This window comes from Mesocricetus auratus, unplaced genomic scaffold (genome assembly GCF_017639785.1).
Source record: "Mesocricetus auratus isolate SY011 unplaced genomic scaffold, BCM_Maur_2.0 Super-Scaffold_100022, whole genome shotgun sequence".
Taxonomy (NCBI): domain Eukaryota; kingdom Metazoa; phylum Chordata; class Mammalia; order Rodentia; family Cricetidae; genus Mesocricetus; species Mesocricetus auratus.
This window is the reverse complement of record NW_024429203.1, coordinates 15,143,599-15,162,268: the sequence shown is the minus strand read 5'-3', so window position 1 is coordinate 15,162,268 and position 18,670 is coordinate 15,143,599. Positions and strand designations below refer to the sequence as shown.

At 44.6% G+C, this 18,670-nt stretch overlaps 1 protein-coding gene across 1 annotated transcript; it reads left to right on the top strand.

Annotated features, from left to right (window-relative positions):
• Nucleotides 1–68: 68 nt before the first annotated feature.
• Ddx25 (DEAD-box helicase 25) lies at nucleotides 69–17,549 on the top strand. Its single transcript, XM_005085843.4, has 12 exons — nucleotides 69–222; nucleotides 747–813; nucleotides 1,059–1,103; nucleotides 1,575–1,710; nucleotides 3,784–3,876; nucleotides 3,990–4,092; nucleotides 5,818–5,932; nucleotides 7,144–7,321; nucleotides 12,795–13,032; nucleotides 13,908–14,070; nucleotides 15,831–16,019; nucleotides 17,361–17,549. The coding sequence occupies exons 1-12, from the start codon at nucleotides 160–162 to the stop codon at nucleotides 17,420–17,422; spliced, it is 1,452 nt and encodes a 483-aa protein (XP_005085900.1). The 5' UTR covers nucleotides 69–159; the 3' UTR covers nucleotides 17,423–17,549.
• Nucleotides 17,550–18,670: the final 1,121 nt, after the last annotated feature.

Genomic DNA, 18,670 nt, shown 5'->3' with positions numbered 1-18,670 from the left:
GCCCCGCGCTGGGCCCGCGCCTGCGCACTGCTCCGCGCCGCGGGTGGTCGCGAGGCTGACGCCGGTCCGGGAGCCCCACCATTGGCCACTGAGCCGAGCCGGCGCTGCCCCGCGCGGGGGCGGCAGCACGTGCCGGGGGCGAGAGCGGAGACCGCAGCTATGGCGTCGTTACTTTGGGGAGGCGACGCTGGGGCGGCAGAGAGCGAGCGGCTGAACAGCCACGTAACCGCCGCTGAGCCGGGGAGGGCCCACGGGCGGGAGCTAGAACAAGGACTCCCGAGGGAAGTCCCCTGGGAGGGGGGCGCCCCGCTGGCGTTTGGAGTGGGTGTCAAGTGATGGGGGAGGCGTGGGCAGGGGTGGAAGGGCCACGGAGAAGGAGACCCCCCCAGAGGGAGGGCAAAGACCCCTGGAAATCCAGATAGAGAACGCAGCTGCTAGTCCTAGTTCTCCTGAGTTTTCTCCTCTCCTGATTTTGACCATTTAGCAGGTTTCCCATCTTCGTAAACCCCCTTCCACCCAGGTACTACCCATATTCAGACTAAGAGACCTTAGGAAGAGACTATGGAAACTGCCATCCTTTTATAGACTAATTCATAGAGTGGCCTGATTAATGAAATCATTAACCCTTAACATTGCAAAGGAAGCAGTTTGGGGTGGTCTTCCCTGCCCCTGCTGTAGGATAGCACCAGGCTTCCCGCTTCGTGTCCTGCTTCCTAACATTGGTTGAAATTTGTGCCTTTCAATAGTTTTCAAATCTCGTCCACCCCAGGAAGAACCTCCGTGGTATTAGGAGTACCGCAGTCCCAAACATAGGTGAGTGTTGCTAGGCTGAATGAGATTTGCTTAATTAAACATCTTTGCTCTGCCCTGTATCTGCCAGCTGAAATAGCTTTGGCTCCTTTTAATTTACGTGCACGATCCTCTTCCTTCCCAAACACTTCACTCTTCCTGGAGATGATTGTCGGCATACACTGTAAAAACCTGTGAGAAATTTTAAGAGTGCACTATATTTTTTCAAAGTTTTTCTTTCATTTATTATTTCTCTTTTACCCTTTCAGACGGTTCTCTTAACACCGAGGAAGACGATGATGAAGACGATGTAGGTAAGATGTTTGTTTGCATGTACTTTTCTAGTATTACTTGGTTTATTATCACTTTAACAATGTTATTGAATCGGATTGCATTGGGAAAGCACTATCTGTGCTTTCTTTTTGAATGAATACTATTGGGAAAAAATTACTAAATTAGGAGGGGGTTTATTTCTTTAGACAAAATGGAAATGGAAACTGCAAGGATTACATTACGAATTTTCAATTTTTGCAAGGAAGAATTACATCCTGTCATGATTTGATGTTGGTTTGCTCAAGGTCAGGGGTTAGTGCAACAGAGCGTGAGAAACTGGATCTTTGTAAAAGGGAATGCTTGGTGCTTTAGCATTCCTTCTAGAACTTTCTTTTAGAAGAAAGATGAGAATAAGTTGCAGACATTTTGTATACTTCTACTGAGCAGGAGAAAACAACTAATTAGATGTCATTCAGGAAAGTTGATGTCCCCTTTTGTTTTTGCTTTTCTAGTGGATTTGGCAGCCAATTCACTCTTAAACAAGTTAATCCGTCAGTCCTTAGTAGAATCCAGCCACCGTGTGGAAGTCTTACAGAAAGATCCTAGCTCTCCACTCTACTCGGTGAAAACATTTGAAGAACTACGGCTGTGAGTATCTTAACTCCTAGAATGTAAGAATGCTTTTGCTAGCAAGCGCTAACTAGTGTGCTGGTGCTAAGAAAAACATCAGAACCCCCTTTATTTTCTAGTGTGTTGTACTAAAATAGATTGTATATATTACATGCAATTAAACTCAAGGAATGTGTGAATACCCAAGTTGCCTAGCATACTGAGCACATCTTGGTAGTAAAGGTAAATATTTTAACCTTTCGGGAGTCAGGGGAATACCAAACCAAGCACAGCCCCCCTTAGCCACATTTTAAAAAGTACAAGCCTTTACTTTGTTAACCATAATTTATTTCACATGGTAATGAAATGAGTAACTTTCTCAAATGAGTTTTCATCCCCTAGGGCTGAAATTGGTATGAAGAAAACATATTCTAACAAAAAAGGAAAGCTAACAGGTGTGTGTGGCCAAACCAGGCTTATCTTGCCTGCATACCCGGTAGGCAGAATGGACCTGGTTAGGTAGCAGTTTGGCCAACCACCAGAAGGCAAATCTAGACACACCTTCTACCCATGCTGCAGGGGTAAAATTTAGAGCCTCTGAGTGAGCGTGAGCGGCTGCTGGATCCTCATCCCAGGACTTGCTGTAGCTCAGTGTTGCTTATATTTAGCAGGAAATTTTACTGTATAGTAGAGAAATGGTTTGTGGATCTGGAAGATATCTTACTTGATTTCAGAGGACTGGATTCCTGTCTCTCATTTGGCTTTTGTTGCCAGGGTCCCAATTGGGGACACACAATATTTGGTTTCCAAGAGAAACCGTATATAACATATGAACTTATATAAAGGAAAATATCCAACATCCTGATGCCCAGACATGTTCCAAGTGGTAGGTTCCCGCCTGTGATTAAAACGTGGCTGCCAGTCATCCACCACATAATGTACCACATGAAGAACATCCAAATGTAGTCATGCCACTACACCTTTATTGCCAGCACTCGGGAGGCAGAGGTTGGGTGATCTCTGTACGTCTGAGGCCAGCCTGGTCCACACAGTGCCAGGACATCCAGGGCTAATAGAGAAACGCTGTCTTGAGAAAACAAAGATAGAAAAGAGAAAAGAGCATCCAAGTGCATGAGTGACTCCGGGAAGGTGTGAATATTGCAGCCCACTCATGTTGCTCCCATTCTGACATTTTGCAGAGGAGTACAGAGAAGATACATTTAAAGTTCTTCCGTCAGCAACGTGAGATTACAGGGTAATGAGTCTGAGAGAAATGATAAAAGTATTGCCCAATAAAATGTCTTCTGAAAATTTCTGTCATTCACGAAAAGGAATTAGGTTACAAATGCCACTTTGTTTCCCAGTTCCACGGAAAATAAGGCTTGTAGTAAATGGATATGCTCCTTTTACCCAATGAATCTTCACCCACAGCCATCTCCCTAAGAGAAAGTTGGGCTTTAGGCCTTTCCCACTTCCTGTAACCTAGGCTGGAAGCCTAGGTTAAAATCTTAGTAGTTATTAACTTAGAGGCACAATTGTCTATAGTTGGGATAGGCAGGGTTGAGATATAAATAATATATTTGTAAGTATTGCTTTCAGTGCTTATAGATGGTCAGTCGTCATTGCCAGCTTCACTGGATTTGGAATGACCTAGGTCATACATATTTGGGGGCGTCTCTGAGGGTGTTTCCAGTGGGGTTTAGGTGAGGAGGAAAGAACATTTTGCTTGTGGGTGGCACTGTCTGGTGGCTGGGGTCTGAGTGAAAGCGTCTGTCTCTCTGTTTTCTGACTGCAGGCCCAGTGAGAGCAGCAATGTCACACTCTCACCAGCATGCCCTCCCCCACCCCCATAGTGGACTCTACCCCTTCTCAAACCATGAGCTAAAATAAACCCTTCTTAAGTTGCTTCTGTCAGGCACTGTGTCATAGAAAAGTGGCAATGCTCAGTTTCAATTTGGCTCCCCTCAGAAGTGCACTTTCAAGTGTACAGTTCTAAAGGCTACTGGTACACACATTAATGAGGATGCTGACAACAGGGACTTTGCATGTTTGAGAAATGTATTTATTTAGCTATCTACCTATGTTTTCATCTATTTATTTATCATTTCACAGAAAGGAAGAGTTATTAAAAGGGATTTACGCAATGGGATTCAACAGACCATCCAAAATCCAAGAGATGGCCCTCCCTATGATGCTCGCACATCCGTGAGTTTACAGGGTAGTGGTCTTTCAAGTTGGGTTTTTTTTTTTTGGTTTCTTCGATTTATACCCAGGATCTCATGTTCAGTTTATACCCAGCCCTCTCTTCTTTTTCACAGTCCCCAGAACCTCATAGCACAAAGCCAGTCCGGAACCGGGAAAACTGCTGCCTTTGTCTTAGCAATGCTAAGCAGAGTGAATGCCTTGGAATTGTTTCCACAGGTAAGGAAAGGCTGTGGTGGAAATAATTTTAACTGCGATGCCAACAATGTTTCGACAATGCTTGGTCTTTCTGCAAATATCTGATTAGTGCAGTATTATGAAGGATAGGCATTCCTTCATAAAACCCCAGAGTATGCACAGCCTTAGAGTCCAGCCGCCTCCAGTTCCAGCCTTGCCACCACTGCACAGCTAGCTGAGTGTCCGGGGCCAGTTAGTAAGTCTCCTGGAGTCAGTTTCCTTTCTGTGAAGTCAGCCCTCTGAAGGTGTGGAGCATCATTGGTCTGTCCACACTGGATGACTCCACCCAGCATAGTGCCTGGATCATAGGGACAGTTCTTTAAGCATTGGGTGATAAATGTGTGAGTAAATATGGGATCAGTGAAACCACCTACATTTTTAGCACTATGCTTGGAATAAGTAAGCATGCAGTGATGGTGGCTGCTTAGTGGTAGGGTGGGGAGGCAGAGTGTCACAGAGTGGCTGGTTGAGGCACCCAGCTCACAGTTCTGGCCTCGTTTCTTTTCACAAAAAGAATCTGGTACGGCTTCCCTCTTTCCTCCAAAGGGAACTCACAAAGTTCTCTCATGGGCTGACTTTCCATATGTGATAAAAGCTTTTCTCAGCCAGCTGCCCGTGATTCCAATACATTGTAGACACATGTGATGGAGGCCAAGCACAGGAAGTGTGCTTTCCAGATTCGGGTACTGAAACTGATATTGAAACTGTAGTACCCACTTAAGTGTTCCAGAGAGCCATGCTGGAGCCCATGCGTCCATGTGTATAGATACCATTTTTAGCACTTTGGTGGCTGCCTTCTCCACCAGGGGTCCTGCACAGGGACACATCAAGTATCACCACTTTCTTCATCAGCGTCTTCATCCAACAGTCACCACCTCTGCGAGATGGACTAGCAAATGCAAGTAGGGGTGTAGGGTAAAGCCTTTTCCTTGCCAGCCGCATTGGTTTTTCCCCACCAGTCGCCTGGGCTCTGCCACGTTGTAGTCCCCAAATAACACACAAGACGCTGTATCAATTATGAAGCTGTTGGCCTTGCTTGTTTCTTACTGGCTAGCTCTGACTTAAGTTTTTACTCCATAATTGCTAATCTAAGTATTTCTCTTACCGGAGAAAAGGGTCCAGACTTCTTACCCCTATGGCAGCTACATGATGACTCCCTGTGTTTCTCCTACCCAGAGTCCTCCTCGACTCCTAGTCCCACCTATCTTGCTTCCCAACAGTGTTTTATTGACTATTTATACACAGGACTTCCCCATCATAGGGGGGTTGTTATTCGTGCAGAGTTATGCACTTATAATGTCAATTAAGCAGAGCACACTGGAACAGGCAGACTCCTAAGAGCAAGTAAAAAGGGATAGGTATTGTACAAGCTGTAGTTTGTTTTGCCTTCTTCATGGGTTCTCAGCTCCCTACATCCCTTTCTCCCTCCATCAAAAGACAGTGACCAGTAACTTGTGTTTCTAAATAGCCCTGTAGAGAAGAACAGATAAAGTAACTATTTTTTTTGCCCTTCAGCTCCCCTCCCCACCAGTATTCACCTCAAACCTATCAGCTACTTATCATCTGTCGAACTGCATTCCTTTAAAATGTTTCGTTCAGCTAAAATCTTGTGTCACTTCTATGCCTCTTCCCATACAACTGTTAATTGTGGTTCAGATTTGAACAGTGGCCTGTATGAACCCTCCTCCTCCCTCTTCTATCTCACAGTGCCTCTGCCTGGCTCCTACCTACGAACTGGCTCTGCAGACTGGCCGTGTGGTCGAAAGGATGGGGAAATTCTGTGTGGATGTTGAAGTGATGTACGCCATTCGAGGAAATCGAAGTAATGTACCAGCCATTCTGCCCTGGCTATTAGCTAAATCCTGCCTTCACACCTAAGTTCTCTGCTTTCTCACCTCTAAAGGGGGGAATACCACTGAATGAAGTGGTGCAGACCTAAGCACTGGCGTGGCCTGGCATGTAGTGAGAGCAGAGCAAACAGTGCATTATTCCCACATCTTGTAAAAGGATGCCTTGCCTTTTTTATAGTCTGCTTTTTGAGACTTGGTGATTTTGTGCCAAACAAGTTTTATTGGAGATTTTTCATTAAGCTACTGCATGCTTATCATGCAAAATGAAACTTTAAAGGATGGATATTAGGAGATGGAAGTCTGCCCTTCTTTGCCCCAGGAAAGGGACAGGAAGCCAGCTTTGCTCCTCTTGAGCCCATGCAGAAGCATCTGCACGTTTGCTTCATTGAGTGCTCACAACATGGAAGCATGTCACACCCCCCTCTGACTGGCTTCACAGTATCAGGCCATGTTTTTTACATCTAGACTTACTGAACATTTTTGTTGTTGCCCATTTGGAAAAGCTTTCTGGCTTGGAGCGTTTGGTTTTGTTTGGGGTGTACCAGAGAGAGACACTGGGGCCTTGTGCATACCAGTGTCCTGTAGCTAAAATGGGGTCTCAGCTCATGCAGTGGTACCCTGGCCATGACCTTCACCCCAACTGCAGTTTTCCAAAGCAGCTGGCTTCCCTGCCTGTACCGCCATAACTAACCAGTTTCCCCTCTGCCATGCCATTATTTCCACAGGACAATAGAAATGCAGAATATAGTTTTGTTTGCTTTGCTTTTTGTTTGGTTTTGGTTTGTTTTATGTGGTTTTTATTGCTGTTGTTGTTATTTTGTTTTTTTTAGAGATAGTGTCTTATCATGTTGTCCAGGCTGGTCTTGAACTTATGTGAGCGAATGATCATCTCACTTGAGTAGCTATGCCTACAGAATGCCACAATGTCCATTTTATCCAAGCATAGCTTTTTAAGTGACCATGGAGCACAATCAGGGATATTATTACCATAAACCTAGAACTCTGGAATGCACCCTAAAATTATGCAGAATCTAAATACCGCCGTGACCCTCAGGGCCTTCACTGGATGCTGTAACCTGCTCTTGCCACCAAGCACTTGTCACATCACCCTGGCCTGTGTCCTATTACAGTGAGTCTAGTTGCTGTTTATATCTACAGGAACTTACAAACCTTTTCTCTACAGTTCCTAGGGGCACTGAAGTCACCAAACAGATTATAATTGGGACTCCTGGGACTGTCCTAGATTGGTGTTTCAAGCGAAAATTGATTGATTTGACAAAGATCCGTGTATTTGTCCTGGATGAAGCAGATGTGATGATTGACACCCAAGGATTCTCAGATCAGAGTATTCGTATCCAAAGGTAACCTTGACATTCATCCTTTCTCCTGGATTTTCAGTCTAAATGATCAGTTTTGTTTGTCTACTCTTCTAATTACTTCCATTGCTTCAGTTCTTGCTCTCTTCACCTCCGGACGGACTAGGTTTTCACCAACTCAGGGCCCCTCAGACTGCTATAATACTGCCTTCACCGTGTGCGTGCCTGTCTGCTGTACTTTAGCAGTGCAGGCCTCCAGGTGAAGGGTGTGTCCCGGGTCACACCAGATTTTGCCAATCATGTTTATATCCTGAGCAGAATCCTGCAGGAATCTGCTGACGGCTGCCTTGAAGATGTGATGTCTGAGGAGCTAGAATAGAAAACACATGGTGTTGGAGCAGGTCTTGTCCTACTCTAGTTTGTGAGTAAATCGTACCGTTTCCCCAGGTCACTCTGTCAGGTCACCTGAAGGGCTTCCTCACACTCACGGCATTGAGATTTGGAGAGGGAAGTTAAGAATCTGCATGGCTCTTTTTTGTTTGTTTTCTTTCTTTCAATGAAGTTAAGGTGGTGATGTACACCTTAAATCCCAGCACTCAGGAGGCAGAGGCAGGTGGATCTCTGTGAGTTGGAGACCATCCTAATCAACAAAGAAAGTTCCAGGATAGCCAGAAGCTATTACACAGGGAAACCCTGTCTCAAGGGGGGGAAAGTAGTATTTACTCAACTTTAAAGTCAATAGTATTGCCAGGTGGTGGTGTTGCTCGCTTTTAATCCCAGCACTCGGGAGGCAGAGGCAGGCGGATCTCTGTGAGTTTGAGGCCAGCCTTGTCTACAGAGTGACTTCCAGGACAGAGAAATCCTGTCTCAAAAAAAATTAATAGTATTTAAAATCCTATGATGTCTGTTCAGTCCCAATAACATGCCTGTCTTTTCTGATGCCAACCTTCAGATCTTAAGCAATATGCTCGCATTACTGTTTTCTGATGTAAAGTCATTGTCTCCTTCCTTCCCAGTATAGGAAGTGTAGGTCTGAATTCAACCCTTGCCCATTCTCTCTATCTCCTCTCAGAGATTAAATCATGGGAGTGTGACTATGCCAACACTGTTTATATCATCCTAAGTACGTACGCACACACGCACACACTCACACCTAGCAGTGTAATATTATTTTGTTTTTATTACACAACTTTTCCTTTAGAGTTGATTGCCCTTTTCCCATGTGTGTCATATGCAAGTGTTCTCTTCACATAGTCAAATCATGTTTTTTTACGTTTATAACTTTTAATTATTTATTTTGAGATTATAATATAATTATATTATTTCCTCTTTTTCTTTCCTCCAAACCATCCCACGTACCCCTCTTTGCTCTTTAAAATTCATGACCTCTTTTTAAAATTATTGTTACATGCATATATGTGTTTGCTTGTACATATATTCCTTAGTAAAGTCCTGTTGGTCTGCATAATGTTACTGTATGTGTGTGTTCAGGGATGACCATATGGTATTGGGCAAGTTGGTGTGCTCTGCCCTGGGGAATACTATCTCTCCTGCTCTCAGCGTTGCTTTTTGCCTGTAGTACTTTGTATAGGGTTGAAGTCCACAGATAACGTGTAGTATTCACCCCAGCAAACTTCTCTTTGCAACAAACAGAGACCATTATAGAAAACCACAGCTGATCAAAATGCAGTTTGTGGAGCCACATCCATTGGACACATCTACAAAAACCTCCCCCACCTAAGGCTCAGAGATCATTGAGGAAGAGAGGGGAAGAGACTGTAAGAGCCCAAGGAACAGGTAGTCTACTGTGATACTGTGTTCCTAGTAACGTCAAAAGCTACACCCATAAAGAGACAGTGACACAGCTGCCTAAACTTAAGCTAAGCAAGGACAACAGCAGTAGACACACCAGAGTGGATAAGGAACAAGCATGATGTCTCAGATCCTCTTTTTATCCACTGATGTCTGTTTATCCTGTAGCCTCCCCTCCCAAGGTCTCCTCTCCTGCCTGTCTGGGTGCCCAGCCCTGTTGTGTGTCGAATCATGGCTCTGTTGTTTGCTCATTTGCTATTTTGCATCTCCCAGTTCCCGGATTCTTGTGTAATTTCCTTAATGTTCTGAGTTGTATTTCCTGATCTCGTCTATATAGCAAATAAGAAGTTCCTGAGCTTGGTTTTCAGCTGTATGTGTCTCACCATGTTTTATTGCCTTGTAAGCCTGATTTTTTTTTTACTGGTAATTATTGCATAGGAATCTTGCATTGAAAGCCATTCATGTTGAAGACAACAGTTTTCCCTGGGTAACTTTATACATAATCAATACTGTGAGTTTCTGTTCCTGTGGTCAAAAGGTTCATTGTCATCCTGCTCTCCCAGAATTTGTTCTTTGCCTACTGTTGAGGTCTCCTGCCACCTCCATATCCTGATACGTCTTACTGGAGTTTGTTGACTTTCATTATCAAACGTTGTGCCTGCAAGTTCTGGAAATTTTCTGAAGTTGTTTCTTTTCCTAGAATGACCAGCTATTGAAAAAGCCAATATAGGACACAGTCCTATATTGCAAACAAGTATTAAAATGGAAATCATTATACATTATGTTACTAAAGCAGGGTACCATTTCTGCTTCCTGGTGATCCAGTCTCTGTTCCCTTTCTCACTGTGTTTCCAGTTTGAAGAAGGACATCTGTTTACATTCACTGTTCATCTTTCCAGAGCCACCAACAGTGTAGTCACCATATGAGCACGTCTTCATAGCTAAAGATCTTAACTGTGAAGTCCTGCTTGTCCTCAAACTCATACAGTCCTACCTCAGCCTCCTAAATGCCGAGATTACGGGTATGAACCAACATGCTTGACAGGGGGCATGTTTTTGTTGCTGGGATGTGGTGTAGCATGGGATTACATATCTGAAGCAGATCTAAAAGAATCAGCTCACACTGAAAGCTGTGTCATCTGTTTCTGTCTCCGCTGCCTTTCCTTGCTCACAGAACGTTGTATTTAGGCTGTATTAGGTCTCTCCACCCCTTCATGAAATGAAACTCTTTGCTCATACAGTGTGTCCTGATTATAGTTTCCCCTCCTTTCACTCCTCCAAGTGCCTCCCATTTCCCCTCCCTTCACCTCCAGATCCCCTCCTTTTCTGTCTCTCGTTAGAAAAGAGCAGGCTTCTAATGGTGATAAAATATAACAAGATGAAGCAAAAACTTTTCCTCGGCGACTGAACAGGAGGAAGTCACTGGAGCAGGCACATGGGTCAGAGACCCACTCGTTCTTACACGAGGAGTCCCATAAGAGTACTAAACTGAGAGCTGTAATGTGCTCAGACTCACGTCAGTTCTGTGCTTGCTGCTTCAGCCTCTGAGTTCATGTGAGCCGTGCTCGAGGGCCTTGTTCTCCTGATGTCCTCCATTGCAATGGCTCTCACACTCTTTCTTCCCCTCTTCCGGGGGGTCCCTGAGCTCTGGGGTGAAGGGTGTGATGGAGACATCCCACTTAGTTTAATGCAAGCCAGGCCTTAATTTCTCTTTACTTAAGACTCAGATATTTAGGTACGTGGCATAAGTATACATGTCAAGTATTTACTGAAAATAAGTCAGAAACAGATTTATTTTAAAACTTTGTTAGAATGCATATAATTTTAGCATTAATGATAAAATAAGATTTGTGTGATGATGAGATGAATGTACCTTTTACCAAGAATTAAATACCGTCTGAAACAAAACTGTACATAAGTATTTAATACAAATAGCAGAAATATGTTTCACACCATTTTGGAAATTGTTAGAATTTTTTCCTAACCCCAAGCCACAGTTAATGATTTTTTTTAACTCAAGTCAACAACTCAGCAGTATTTAAAAATCAAACATCCCAGCATTTGCACCATACTAATTTCTTTTTAAGATTTATTTATTTATTATGTATACAGTGTTCTGCCTGCATGTGTGCCTGCAGGCCAGAAAAGGGCACCAGATCTCATTATAGATGGTTGTGAGCCACCATGTGGTTGCCGGGACTTGAACTCAGAACCTCTGGAAGAGCAGTCAGTGCTCTTAACCTCTGAGCCATCTCTCCAACCCCCACTTCCTTTTCTTGTGTTGTGGATACAGCACTCACCTTCTCTCACCGAGGGTACTAACTTCAGTATTTTTGCAGGGTATTGTTGCTGTTTTGGTTTCTTATCTAATCCCAGTTTCAGCATCATCTCTGAACTGGTCAGCTCTACTATTTCGTTTGTTTGCTGCGTCTGTCTTTCACAAAAGGATGGACCTTTCTTCTCCTTCTCTGTCAATCCTTGCTACTCTTTCATAATCTGAGACACAAATCCCAGTAGAAAGCTCAGTGTACTTTACCTTGGAAGCTTTACTTTAGGGTGGTTGTCACTTGGGGACGTTAGAATAGAACTATGTGATGCTCAAATCTCCTTCCAGGAGGTAGAGCTTGGCAATAGACAGAAGTTTCTATCCTGCCACCAGCTCCCAAATAAACACACTGAGGTCTGTATTAATTATAAATGCTTGGTCAATCGCTCAGACTTGTTACCAGCTAACTCTTTCCTTTAAATTAACCCATAGTTCTTATCCACACTTTCCACATGGCCTTTTCTCAGTCCAGAATTGTCCATCTTGCTTTGCCCTGGGTCTGCTGGCAACTCCTCTGACTCCGCCCTTCCTCATCCCATCATTCTCAGTTTGGTTTTCCCTGTTCAGCTATTGGCCAGTAAGCGTCTTTATTAAACCAATCACAGCAGCATACATTCACACAGTGTAAAGGAATATTCCACACTTGGCTGCTGGTAGTCCATGTGAAAAGAGGCTACCAGGAAGTATGCATGTTTTCATTTGATTTGTTCCCTTCGGCCACGTGACTTATGTCCACCTATCATTAAGGCTCATAGCTCCAAATGTGGCATTTCTGCACTAGCCTCCTGGTAGTAAGTGCTCAGCTGCTGATGTAAGGGATCCAGCTGTTCATTATGGCTAGAGACCAAGGGAGACTCCCCTCTTAGCATCCTCTATAACCAGTAAGTTAGTGTGTTTATGCTGTAGAGTAAGAGTCAGACTCCAGATTTAGAAGTCAAAGGGGGCTTCTGAAACAGGTCCCTGTATTGCCTACCCAGGAGAATACTTATAATAATTAGAGCACTTGTGGTGGTTGCTCACCATCACCCCCATCTGTTTTCTGTTCTTTTGGTTGTTAATTGAGTGGTTCGTTTCATTATCTTTAGATGTATATCCAGTGTGAGACTACTGCCTGTTACAGTAGCAGGAGATTAACCTGAGTGACCGCTGACCCTCCACAACGTATACCTAAACTTTGCTCTGAGAGTCACATTCCATATATATTGTTCTAAATTCTTGGTGGCAGATAGGGACAGGATGCTTGACGTGTTTCATGAAGTTGGAGCTGATTACAGCATATAGCACCACATGTGCTACACGTATGCATAGAGCAGCTGAGGCCGGGGCTTGAAGAATGACAGGCTGCTTGCTGGGTGACAGCCATCCTCCTTTCTCTTTCAGAGCTTTACCCTCCGAATGCCAGATGCTCCTCTTTTCGGCAACCTTTGAGGACTCTGTGTGGCAGTTTGCTGAGCGAATCATTCCTGACCCTAACGTTATCAAGTTACGAAAAGAGGAACTGACCCTGAACAACATCCGACAGTATTATGTGTTGTGTGAAAACAGAAAAGACAAGTATCAAGCCCTGTGTAACATCTATGGCGGCATCACCATTGGCCAGGCCATCATCTTCTGCCAGGCAAGCCTGTGTCTTTGCCATGGATAGATTCCATACAAGTGGACAAGGAGACTATGAATAAATGCAATCTAGCCAGCCAGGCGCTGTGTCAGCTTAACCCTCAGATCAGCTTTGAATAGAATCTCCCATTTCTGGGTAGAACTTAGCAAGCTTGGCTGATGGGATAGGGTGTAAATAAAGGTCCCTTTTAGAAGTCCTGCTGCTAACACATCTGCACTTGGCTTGAGGTTTCCTGTAGCTTTTCCAAGTCTATGATGTTACTTATACTGATAACCCACTATGTTTATTTTGTGTGGGCTGGGGTGGAGGGAGTTGTGTTGTATTTGCTTTTTGTTATCTGCCCCTTTTCATGCTTGTATGTTTTATTTTTGTCTCTACCATGTGAACATGCTAAGCATGGTGTTGAGACACATCCCCTACTCTAGCCTGGTGTCTGGCATGTGGACCGAGCTGAATGAGACAACTTCATTCAGCTCTGCCCCAGGATAGCCATGCAAACTGGGCAAGCTACTTAGCTTTGAAATTGTTTCCTTTTTTGGTCTGTTTAACAAAAAATGATGATGATGATGATGATGGTGAAGCAGAAATGGGATAGCTATTTTTGTGTACATAAGGATGGTTAATTTCATGGCTCCTACAAAGAACTCTTGTAGTATTTGTTGGTTTGCTTTTGTCATATGTCTGTGGAAAAGAAGGGCAAAGCTTGGTCAGGCTAAGAGACTATGATTCTTAGAATTGCAGAGAGTGCCATGTCACCGTCTAGGGCTTCTTGGAAGACAGAGAGGACGGAAACAAATCCCTCTGCAGCATTCACCCTGCACCCATGGGCATCACAGGGATAGCCAGACTGCTTTAACCCTCTGTTTCTCTCATAGACACGTCGAAATGCCAAGTGGCTGACTGTGGAGATGATGCAAGATGGCCACCAGGTGTCCTTGCTGAGTGGGGAACTCACAGTGGAGCAGCGAGCTTCCATCATCCAGAGGTTCCGAGATGGGAAAGAGAAAGTCCTTATAACAACCAATGTCTGTGCTCGAGGTGCGTGCACGTTGAGTGTCATTGTGAAGTTTATGCAGTCATGTAAACACCACTGTAACCAAAATCAGAACCTGCACCTCTCCAACATTGCCCTATCTCTCTCTGCACTTAATCTCCCAGCACATAGCCTCTGGCACCTGCTGATGAGATTTCTCTCCAGACTCCGCCAAGTTGAATCATGCAGTGGATAGCCTTTGTATCTGACTGTGTCCACCTAACATGCATGGTGCTGCTCAGTTTCCCCGGCTTTGTTTGCTACATGCACCAGCAGCTTTGTTCCTCTTCATTGGCAATAGCATTGCACTGATAGTTCAGTCATTTACCAGTTGGGTATTTGAATTGCTTACAGCTAGGGGTGAGTTGGTATGAAATGAAACCCCATGTGTAGGTCTTTGTATCTACATACGTCCTCATTTCTCTCGGGTAACTTCCCAGCAGTGGGGTGGCTTCCTAAGAAAGTGCACAGCTCTCCCACTGTGTTTCAATATTGTGCGCTCTCCCCATCAGGGCCTCTCCCTTGCCTGGTGTCCCACGTCCTGGTCATTCATTAACCTTGTCAGTTTCTTGCTGCAGCCATTCAGATGTGGTTTTAGTTTGCATTGCCCTAATAACTCAGGTGTTTTGAGTTTTAAATCTACAGTTTCTGGCTGGGGAGTGTTAAGAAAGGGGCCTGCCTATTTTCTTTATCCTTCCCACATCCATCCTTGGACCCTATACTTGAACCATGTTCTCTAGGTCAGCCTATACTCGAACCATGTGGCCACTAACTATATCAGCTCCTGAGCACTTGGAACACCACAGTGTGACTGAGGAACTCGATTTTTTTTAATGTGTCTCATTTAAATGTGAATGGTCAGATGAAGGTCCATGGTTTCCTTTTTTGGACAGGCCCTAGGAGGGAAATGGGCACAGAAAGCTTCAGGCTGAAGGCTCAGAGCAGAGAGGACAAGATCATGACATGGGCAGCCTGTCAGAGTGTGGGTGGAGGCCCAGAGAGCATGGAAGTAGCCTAGGCAGCACTAGGGTTGAAAAGTATGGAAGGAAGGAAGGAAGGAAGGAAGGAAGGAAGGAAGGAAGGAAGGAAGGAAGGAAGGAAGGTAGGTAGTTCCGATTATTTTTTAATGCTGGGGATTGAACCCACGGACTTGTGCTTGCAAGGAAGACAATATACCACTGGGTAGGAAAATACAGTGGCTTTGGAAAATGGCTATCCCCTGCAGCTGGAACTGAACATGAGGTGATGATGAGGCCTTGAGGAGCGTGTATTCTTGGCTGTGAGCACAAGTGTCCTGGATGTTGCCGTGGTGACCATCCTGTGAGATGTTAAAGGTGGCAGAAGAGATGGAGGGAAAAGCATTGAGACATGGGAGTTGTAACAGTTGAGGCAAGGGTGAAAAAAAGACCTACTGAGAGCATAGGCATGGAATAGAGTTGAGCTGCGTCCCACGATGAGTAAGAAGACCCTGCGCCTACGAGCCTGCAGGGGACTTAGCTCCACAAAAGTAGCGGGGGGACTCGGTCTTGTATGCTCGGTGAGGGCCTCTCTCTCCCCTGCCCCCACTCAGTATACATATACAAGCTTTGTACCTATTCAGATTTCTGCAGAATTAGCCTTGATTACCATCAAAGACACCACAGTGTGAAAACAAGCTGACCTAATTTCTGACCCACTACTGAGAATTCCTTTGGCAAATACAGGTCTTGGTGGATTTGTCCCAAAGAAATTATCACAAGACCCTATGGTGTCTTTCTTCTCCTAGGAATTGATGTGAAGCAAGTCACCATCGTAGTGAACTTTGACCTTCCTGTAAACCAATCCGAAGAGCCAGACTATGAGACCTACCTCCACCGTATAGGGCGGACAGGACGCTTTGGGAAAAAAGGTCTGGCCTTCAATATGATTGAAGTGGATAAGCTGCCCCTGCTTATGAAAATTCAGGACCACTTCAGTAAGTAGCAGGCTGTCACGTGCCCAGTGGAGCCACAGACTTGCTCATACTGGCCATGAGAGCAGGAAGGAGTCGTGTGAGGCAGAAGCCATGAGGGACTAGCTTCTAATTCATAGGACAGGAGTCATAACATAGGCCAAGTGACTAATAATTCCATTATGGCTAAACAAAAGTTTAAGCGTCAAGTAGAATTTACATGAGCTCATTCTGCAATCTATAGAATTGTAAACCCATAAAGCAATACCGTAAAGTTATGACACCCTTTAGGATTTATTTTTCCTCTTTTATAGTTTCTCCTTCTCTTGTCTCACTCTCTCATACAGAACAGTCCTGACTTCTGAGCTTTGCAACCCTTTCCCTGCCCCACACCTAAACAAGCAGGCTCGGCTAGCCTGCTGGGGCCAGGAATTGGGATAACGCACTCATGGGAGCCTCGGGGTTACATCACCTGGTAGCTGTTGCCCCTCTTCCCTCTCCTACAAAAGCCAAGTATAGTAGCACAAACCTTTAATACCAGCACTCAGGAGACAGAGGCAGAAGGGTCTCTGTGAGTTCAAGGCAGCCTAGTCTGCATAGTGAGTTCCAGAACAGGCAGAGCCACATAATGAGAATCTGTCTTGAAGAAACAAACAAAAACATACCCTAAGCCCAAGAAAGAGTAGATATGGATGGGGAGCACGGCAATAAGGCATTAGGTACCACCTTCTTGGATGGGACTTTGTTGGAAGTAGTGGGTATGCTCCGCAGGAAGGGGACTCACAACATTTGGAGTGGAATTTGTAAAGGTTTTCAGGCTGACCGCCGCACATTCCACGGATCCTTTCCATAATTGCTAAGACACCCCGTCTTTAGCTGTCTGCCCTCCGCGGGCCACTACTGCTGTGCTGACCTAGGGCAGTAGCCACAGTGAGGCGGCTTGGTCCTCCCTGGCTTTGCTGGCTGTCAGCATAACCTCCCTGTGCTCAAGGTATCCAGACGTGTACATTCTGGGTCCAGTCCACTGCTGCTGCTCTAGTTTTGTGGGTCAGCTATTGGGTAAGTGTCTGTTATTTACCTTGGGCTTTCTATACACAAGAGCAGGGTATGTCTGTTCATTTGTTTGTTGGCTGAGAAAGAGTCTCACTATGTAGCCCTGGCTGTCCTGGAACTCACTCTGTAGACGAGGGTGGCCTCGAACTCACAGAGATCCACCTGCCTCTGCCTCCTGAGTGCTGGGACTAAAGGCGTGCACCACCTCACCCTGCTTAGAAATATGTATTTTCAAAGGCGTCACTGTTTTCAGAGATGTTTTGCATTGAGGACCTGGGATGAGACTGGTCCCTTTCTCGTTCGTTCTTTCAGATAGCAATATTAAGCAGCTCGACCCAGAAGACATGGATGAGATTGAAAAGATCGAATATTGAAGAGAGGCCTTTGTTTGTGTGAGAATGTTCCAGCAGGTTTTGAAGATAATTTTCTGTTGAGGTTTTGTCAAGGTGAAACTGTCACAGATGAGAAAATAAATGTCATGGTACTTACTCTTCATTCTAAGACCTGAGGTCTTTTTGAACCAAATTAATTTGAAGCATGTTATTGTTTTAAATGAGAATGCAAGATTCCTTCTTCTAATCCATTTACAGGTAACATCTCCCTGAGCTGCATAGATGGCATTTAGACTATCCGATCATACCTATTTATGAACCTGGCCACGAGGGGGCAGTAGAATGTCACCGATTTTAGAATTTAAGCTGGCAGGACATATAGAAAAGCCACACATTTTCCGACCTTGCTCACAGACTGCCCTTTCTGCATTTAATTTCCCCATCCCCCCCATGATCTCAGATGAAAGTATATTTTAAATTTTTATTTTGGAAGAGAGAGCTTTTTGCCTTTTTATATTTAAGATGACATCCAGAATTTCTGAATATTTCCCTCTTCTGCTTGTTACTGTCTTCAAATTAGAAATGTCATGTTAATTCGTAGTCTTTAAAAATGTGGCTTTATTCTAGATATTTCCGAAAAGTCAGTAATAAAGCTTTCAAAAACAAGCCAGCACCTGGGGAGATTCGGCTCAGCAGGTACAGGGCTGGCTGTGCAAGCGTGAGGGTCTGAGCTCACATCCCCAGCTCCCGTGGAAAGGCCAGACCGAGCTGGGAGCCAGAGACAGAGATCCAGGAACTCACAGGCCAAGTCAGTCTCACTGAAATGGCAGGTTCCCAGTTCAGTGAGAGGCACTGTCTTGGAACCAGGTGGAAAGGAGTGATGTCAAGCTCTGTCCTTCACATACTCACAAGCGTCTGCACTCGCACACACATGCAAATACCCACACATGCATGCATCACATGAATCCACCAAAAAATTAAAATCAAAGTAAGCCAGAAGTAACATGTTAGGGAGTCAAAGGTTTTGTTCATAAAAGCTTCATGTAGTAGAGCATAGTGGCACATACTTGCAATGCCAGTATTCAGGAAGCAGAAGCAGGTGAATCCCCACAAGTCTGGGCTAACCTAATCGACACAGCAAGACCCTGTGTTTCAAGGAAAATTTTAAATCTTCCACGAGAATCCAGACATTTTTCTGTAAGCAAAATTGTTCTTAAATACCACATTTGCTACTTAGAAATTAAATAATGAGCTTGAAAAACTGAGTTTCACAAAGCTAGTTCTTTTGTG

Bases quoted from the DNA above. Each gene is read 5' to 3' on its own strand.
- Ddx25 (XM_005085843.4), top strand. From the start codon at position 160: ATGGCGTCGTTACTTTGGGGAGGCGACGCTGGGGCGGCAGAGAGCGAG. The intron at 223-746 runs GTAACCGCCGCT...GCCTTTCAATAG, and splicing joins GCGAGCGGCTGAACAGCCAC to TTTTCAAATCTCGTCCACCC. The intron at 3,877-3,989 runs GTGAGTTTACAG...TCTTTTTCACAG, and splicing joins CCTATGATGCTCGCACATCC to TCCCCAGAACCTCATAGCAC.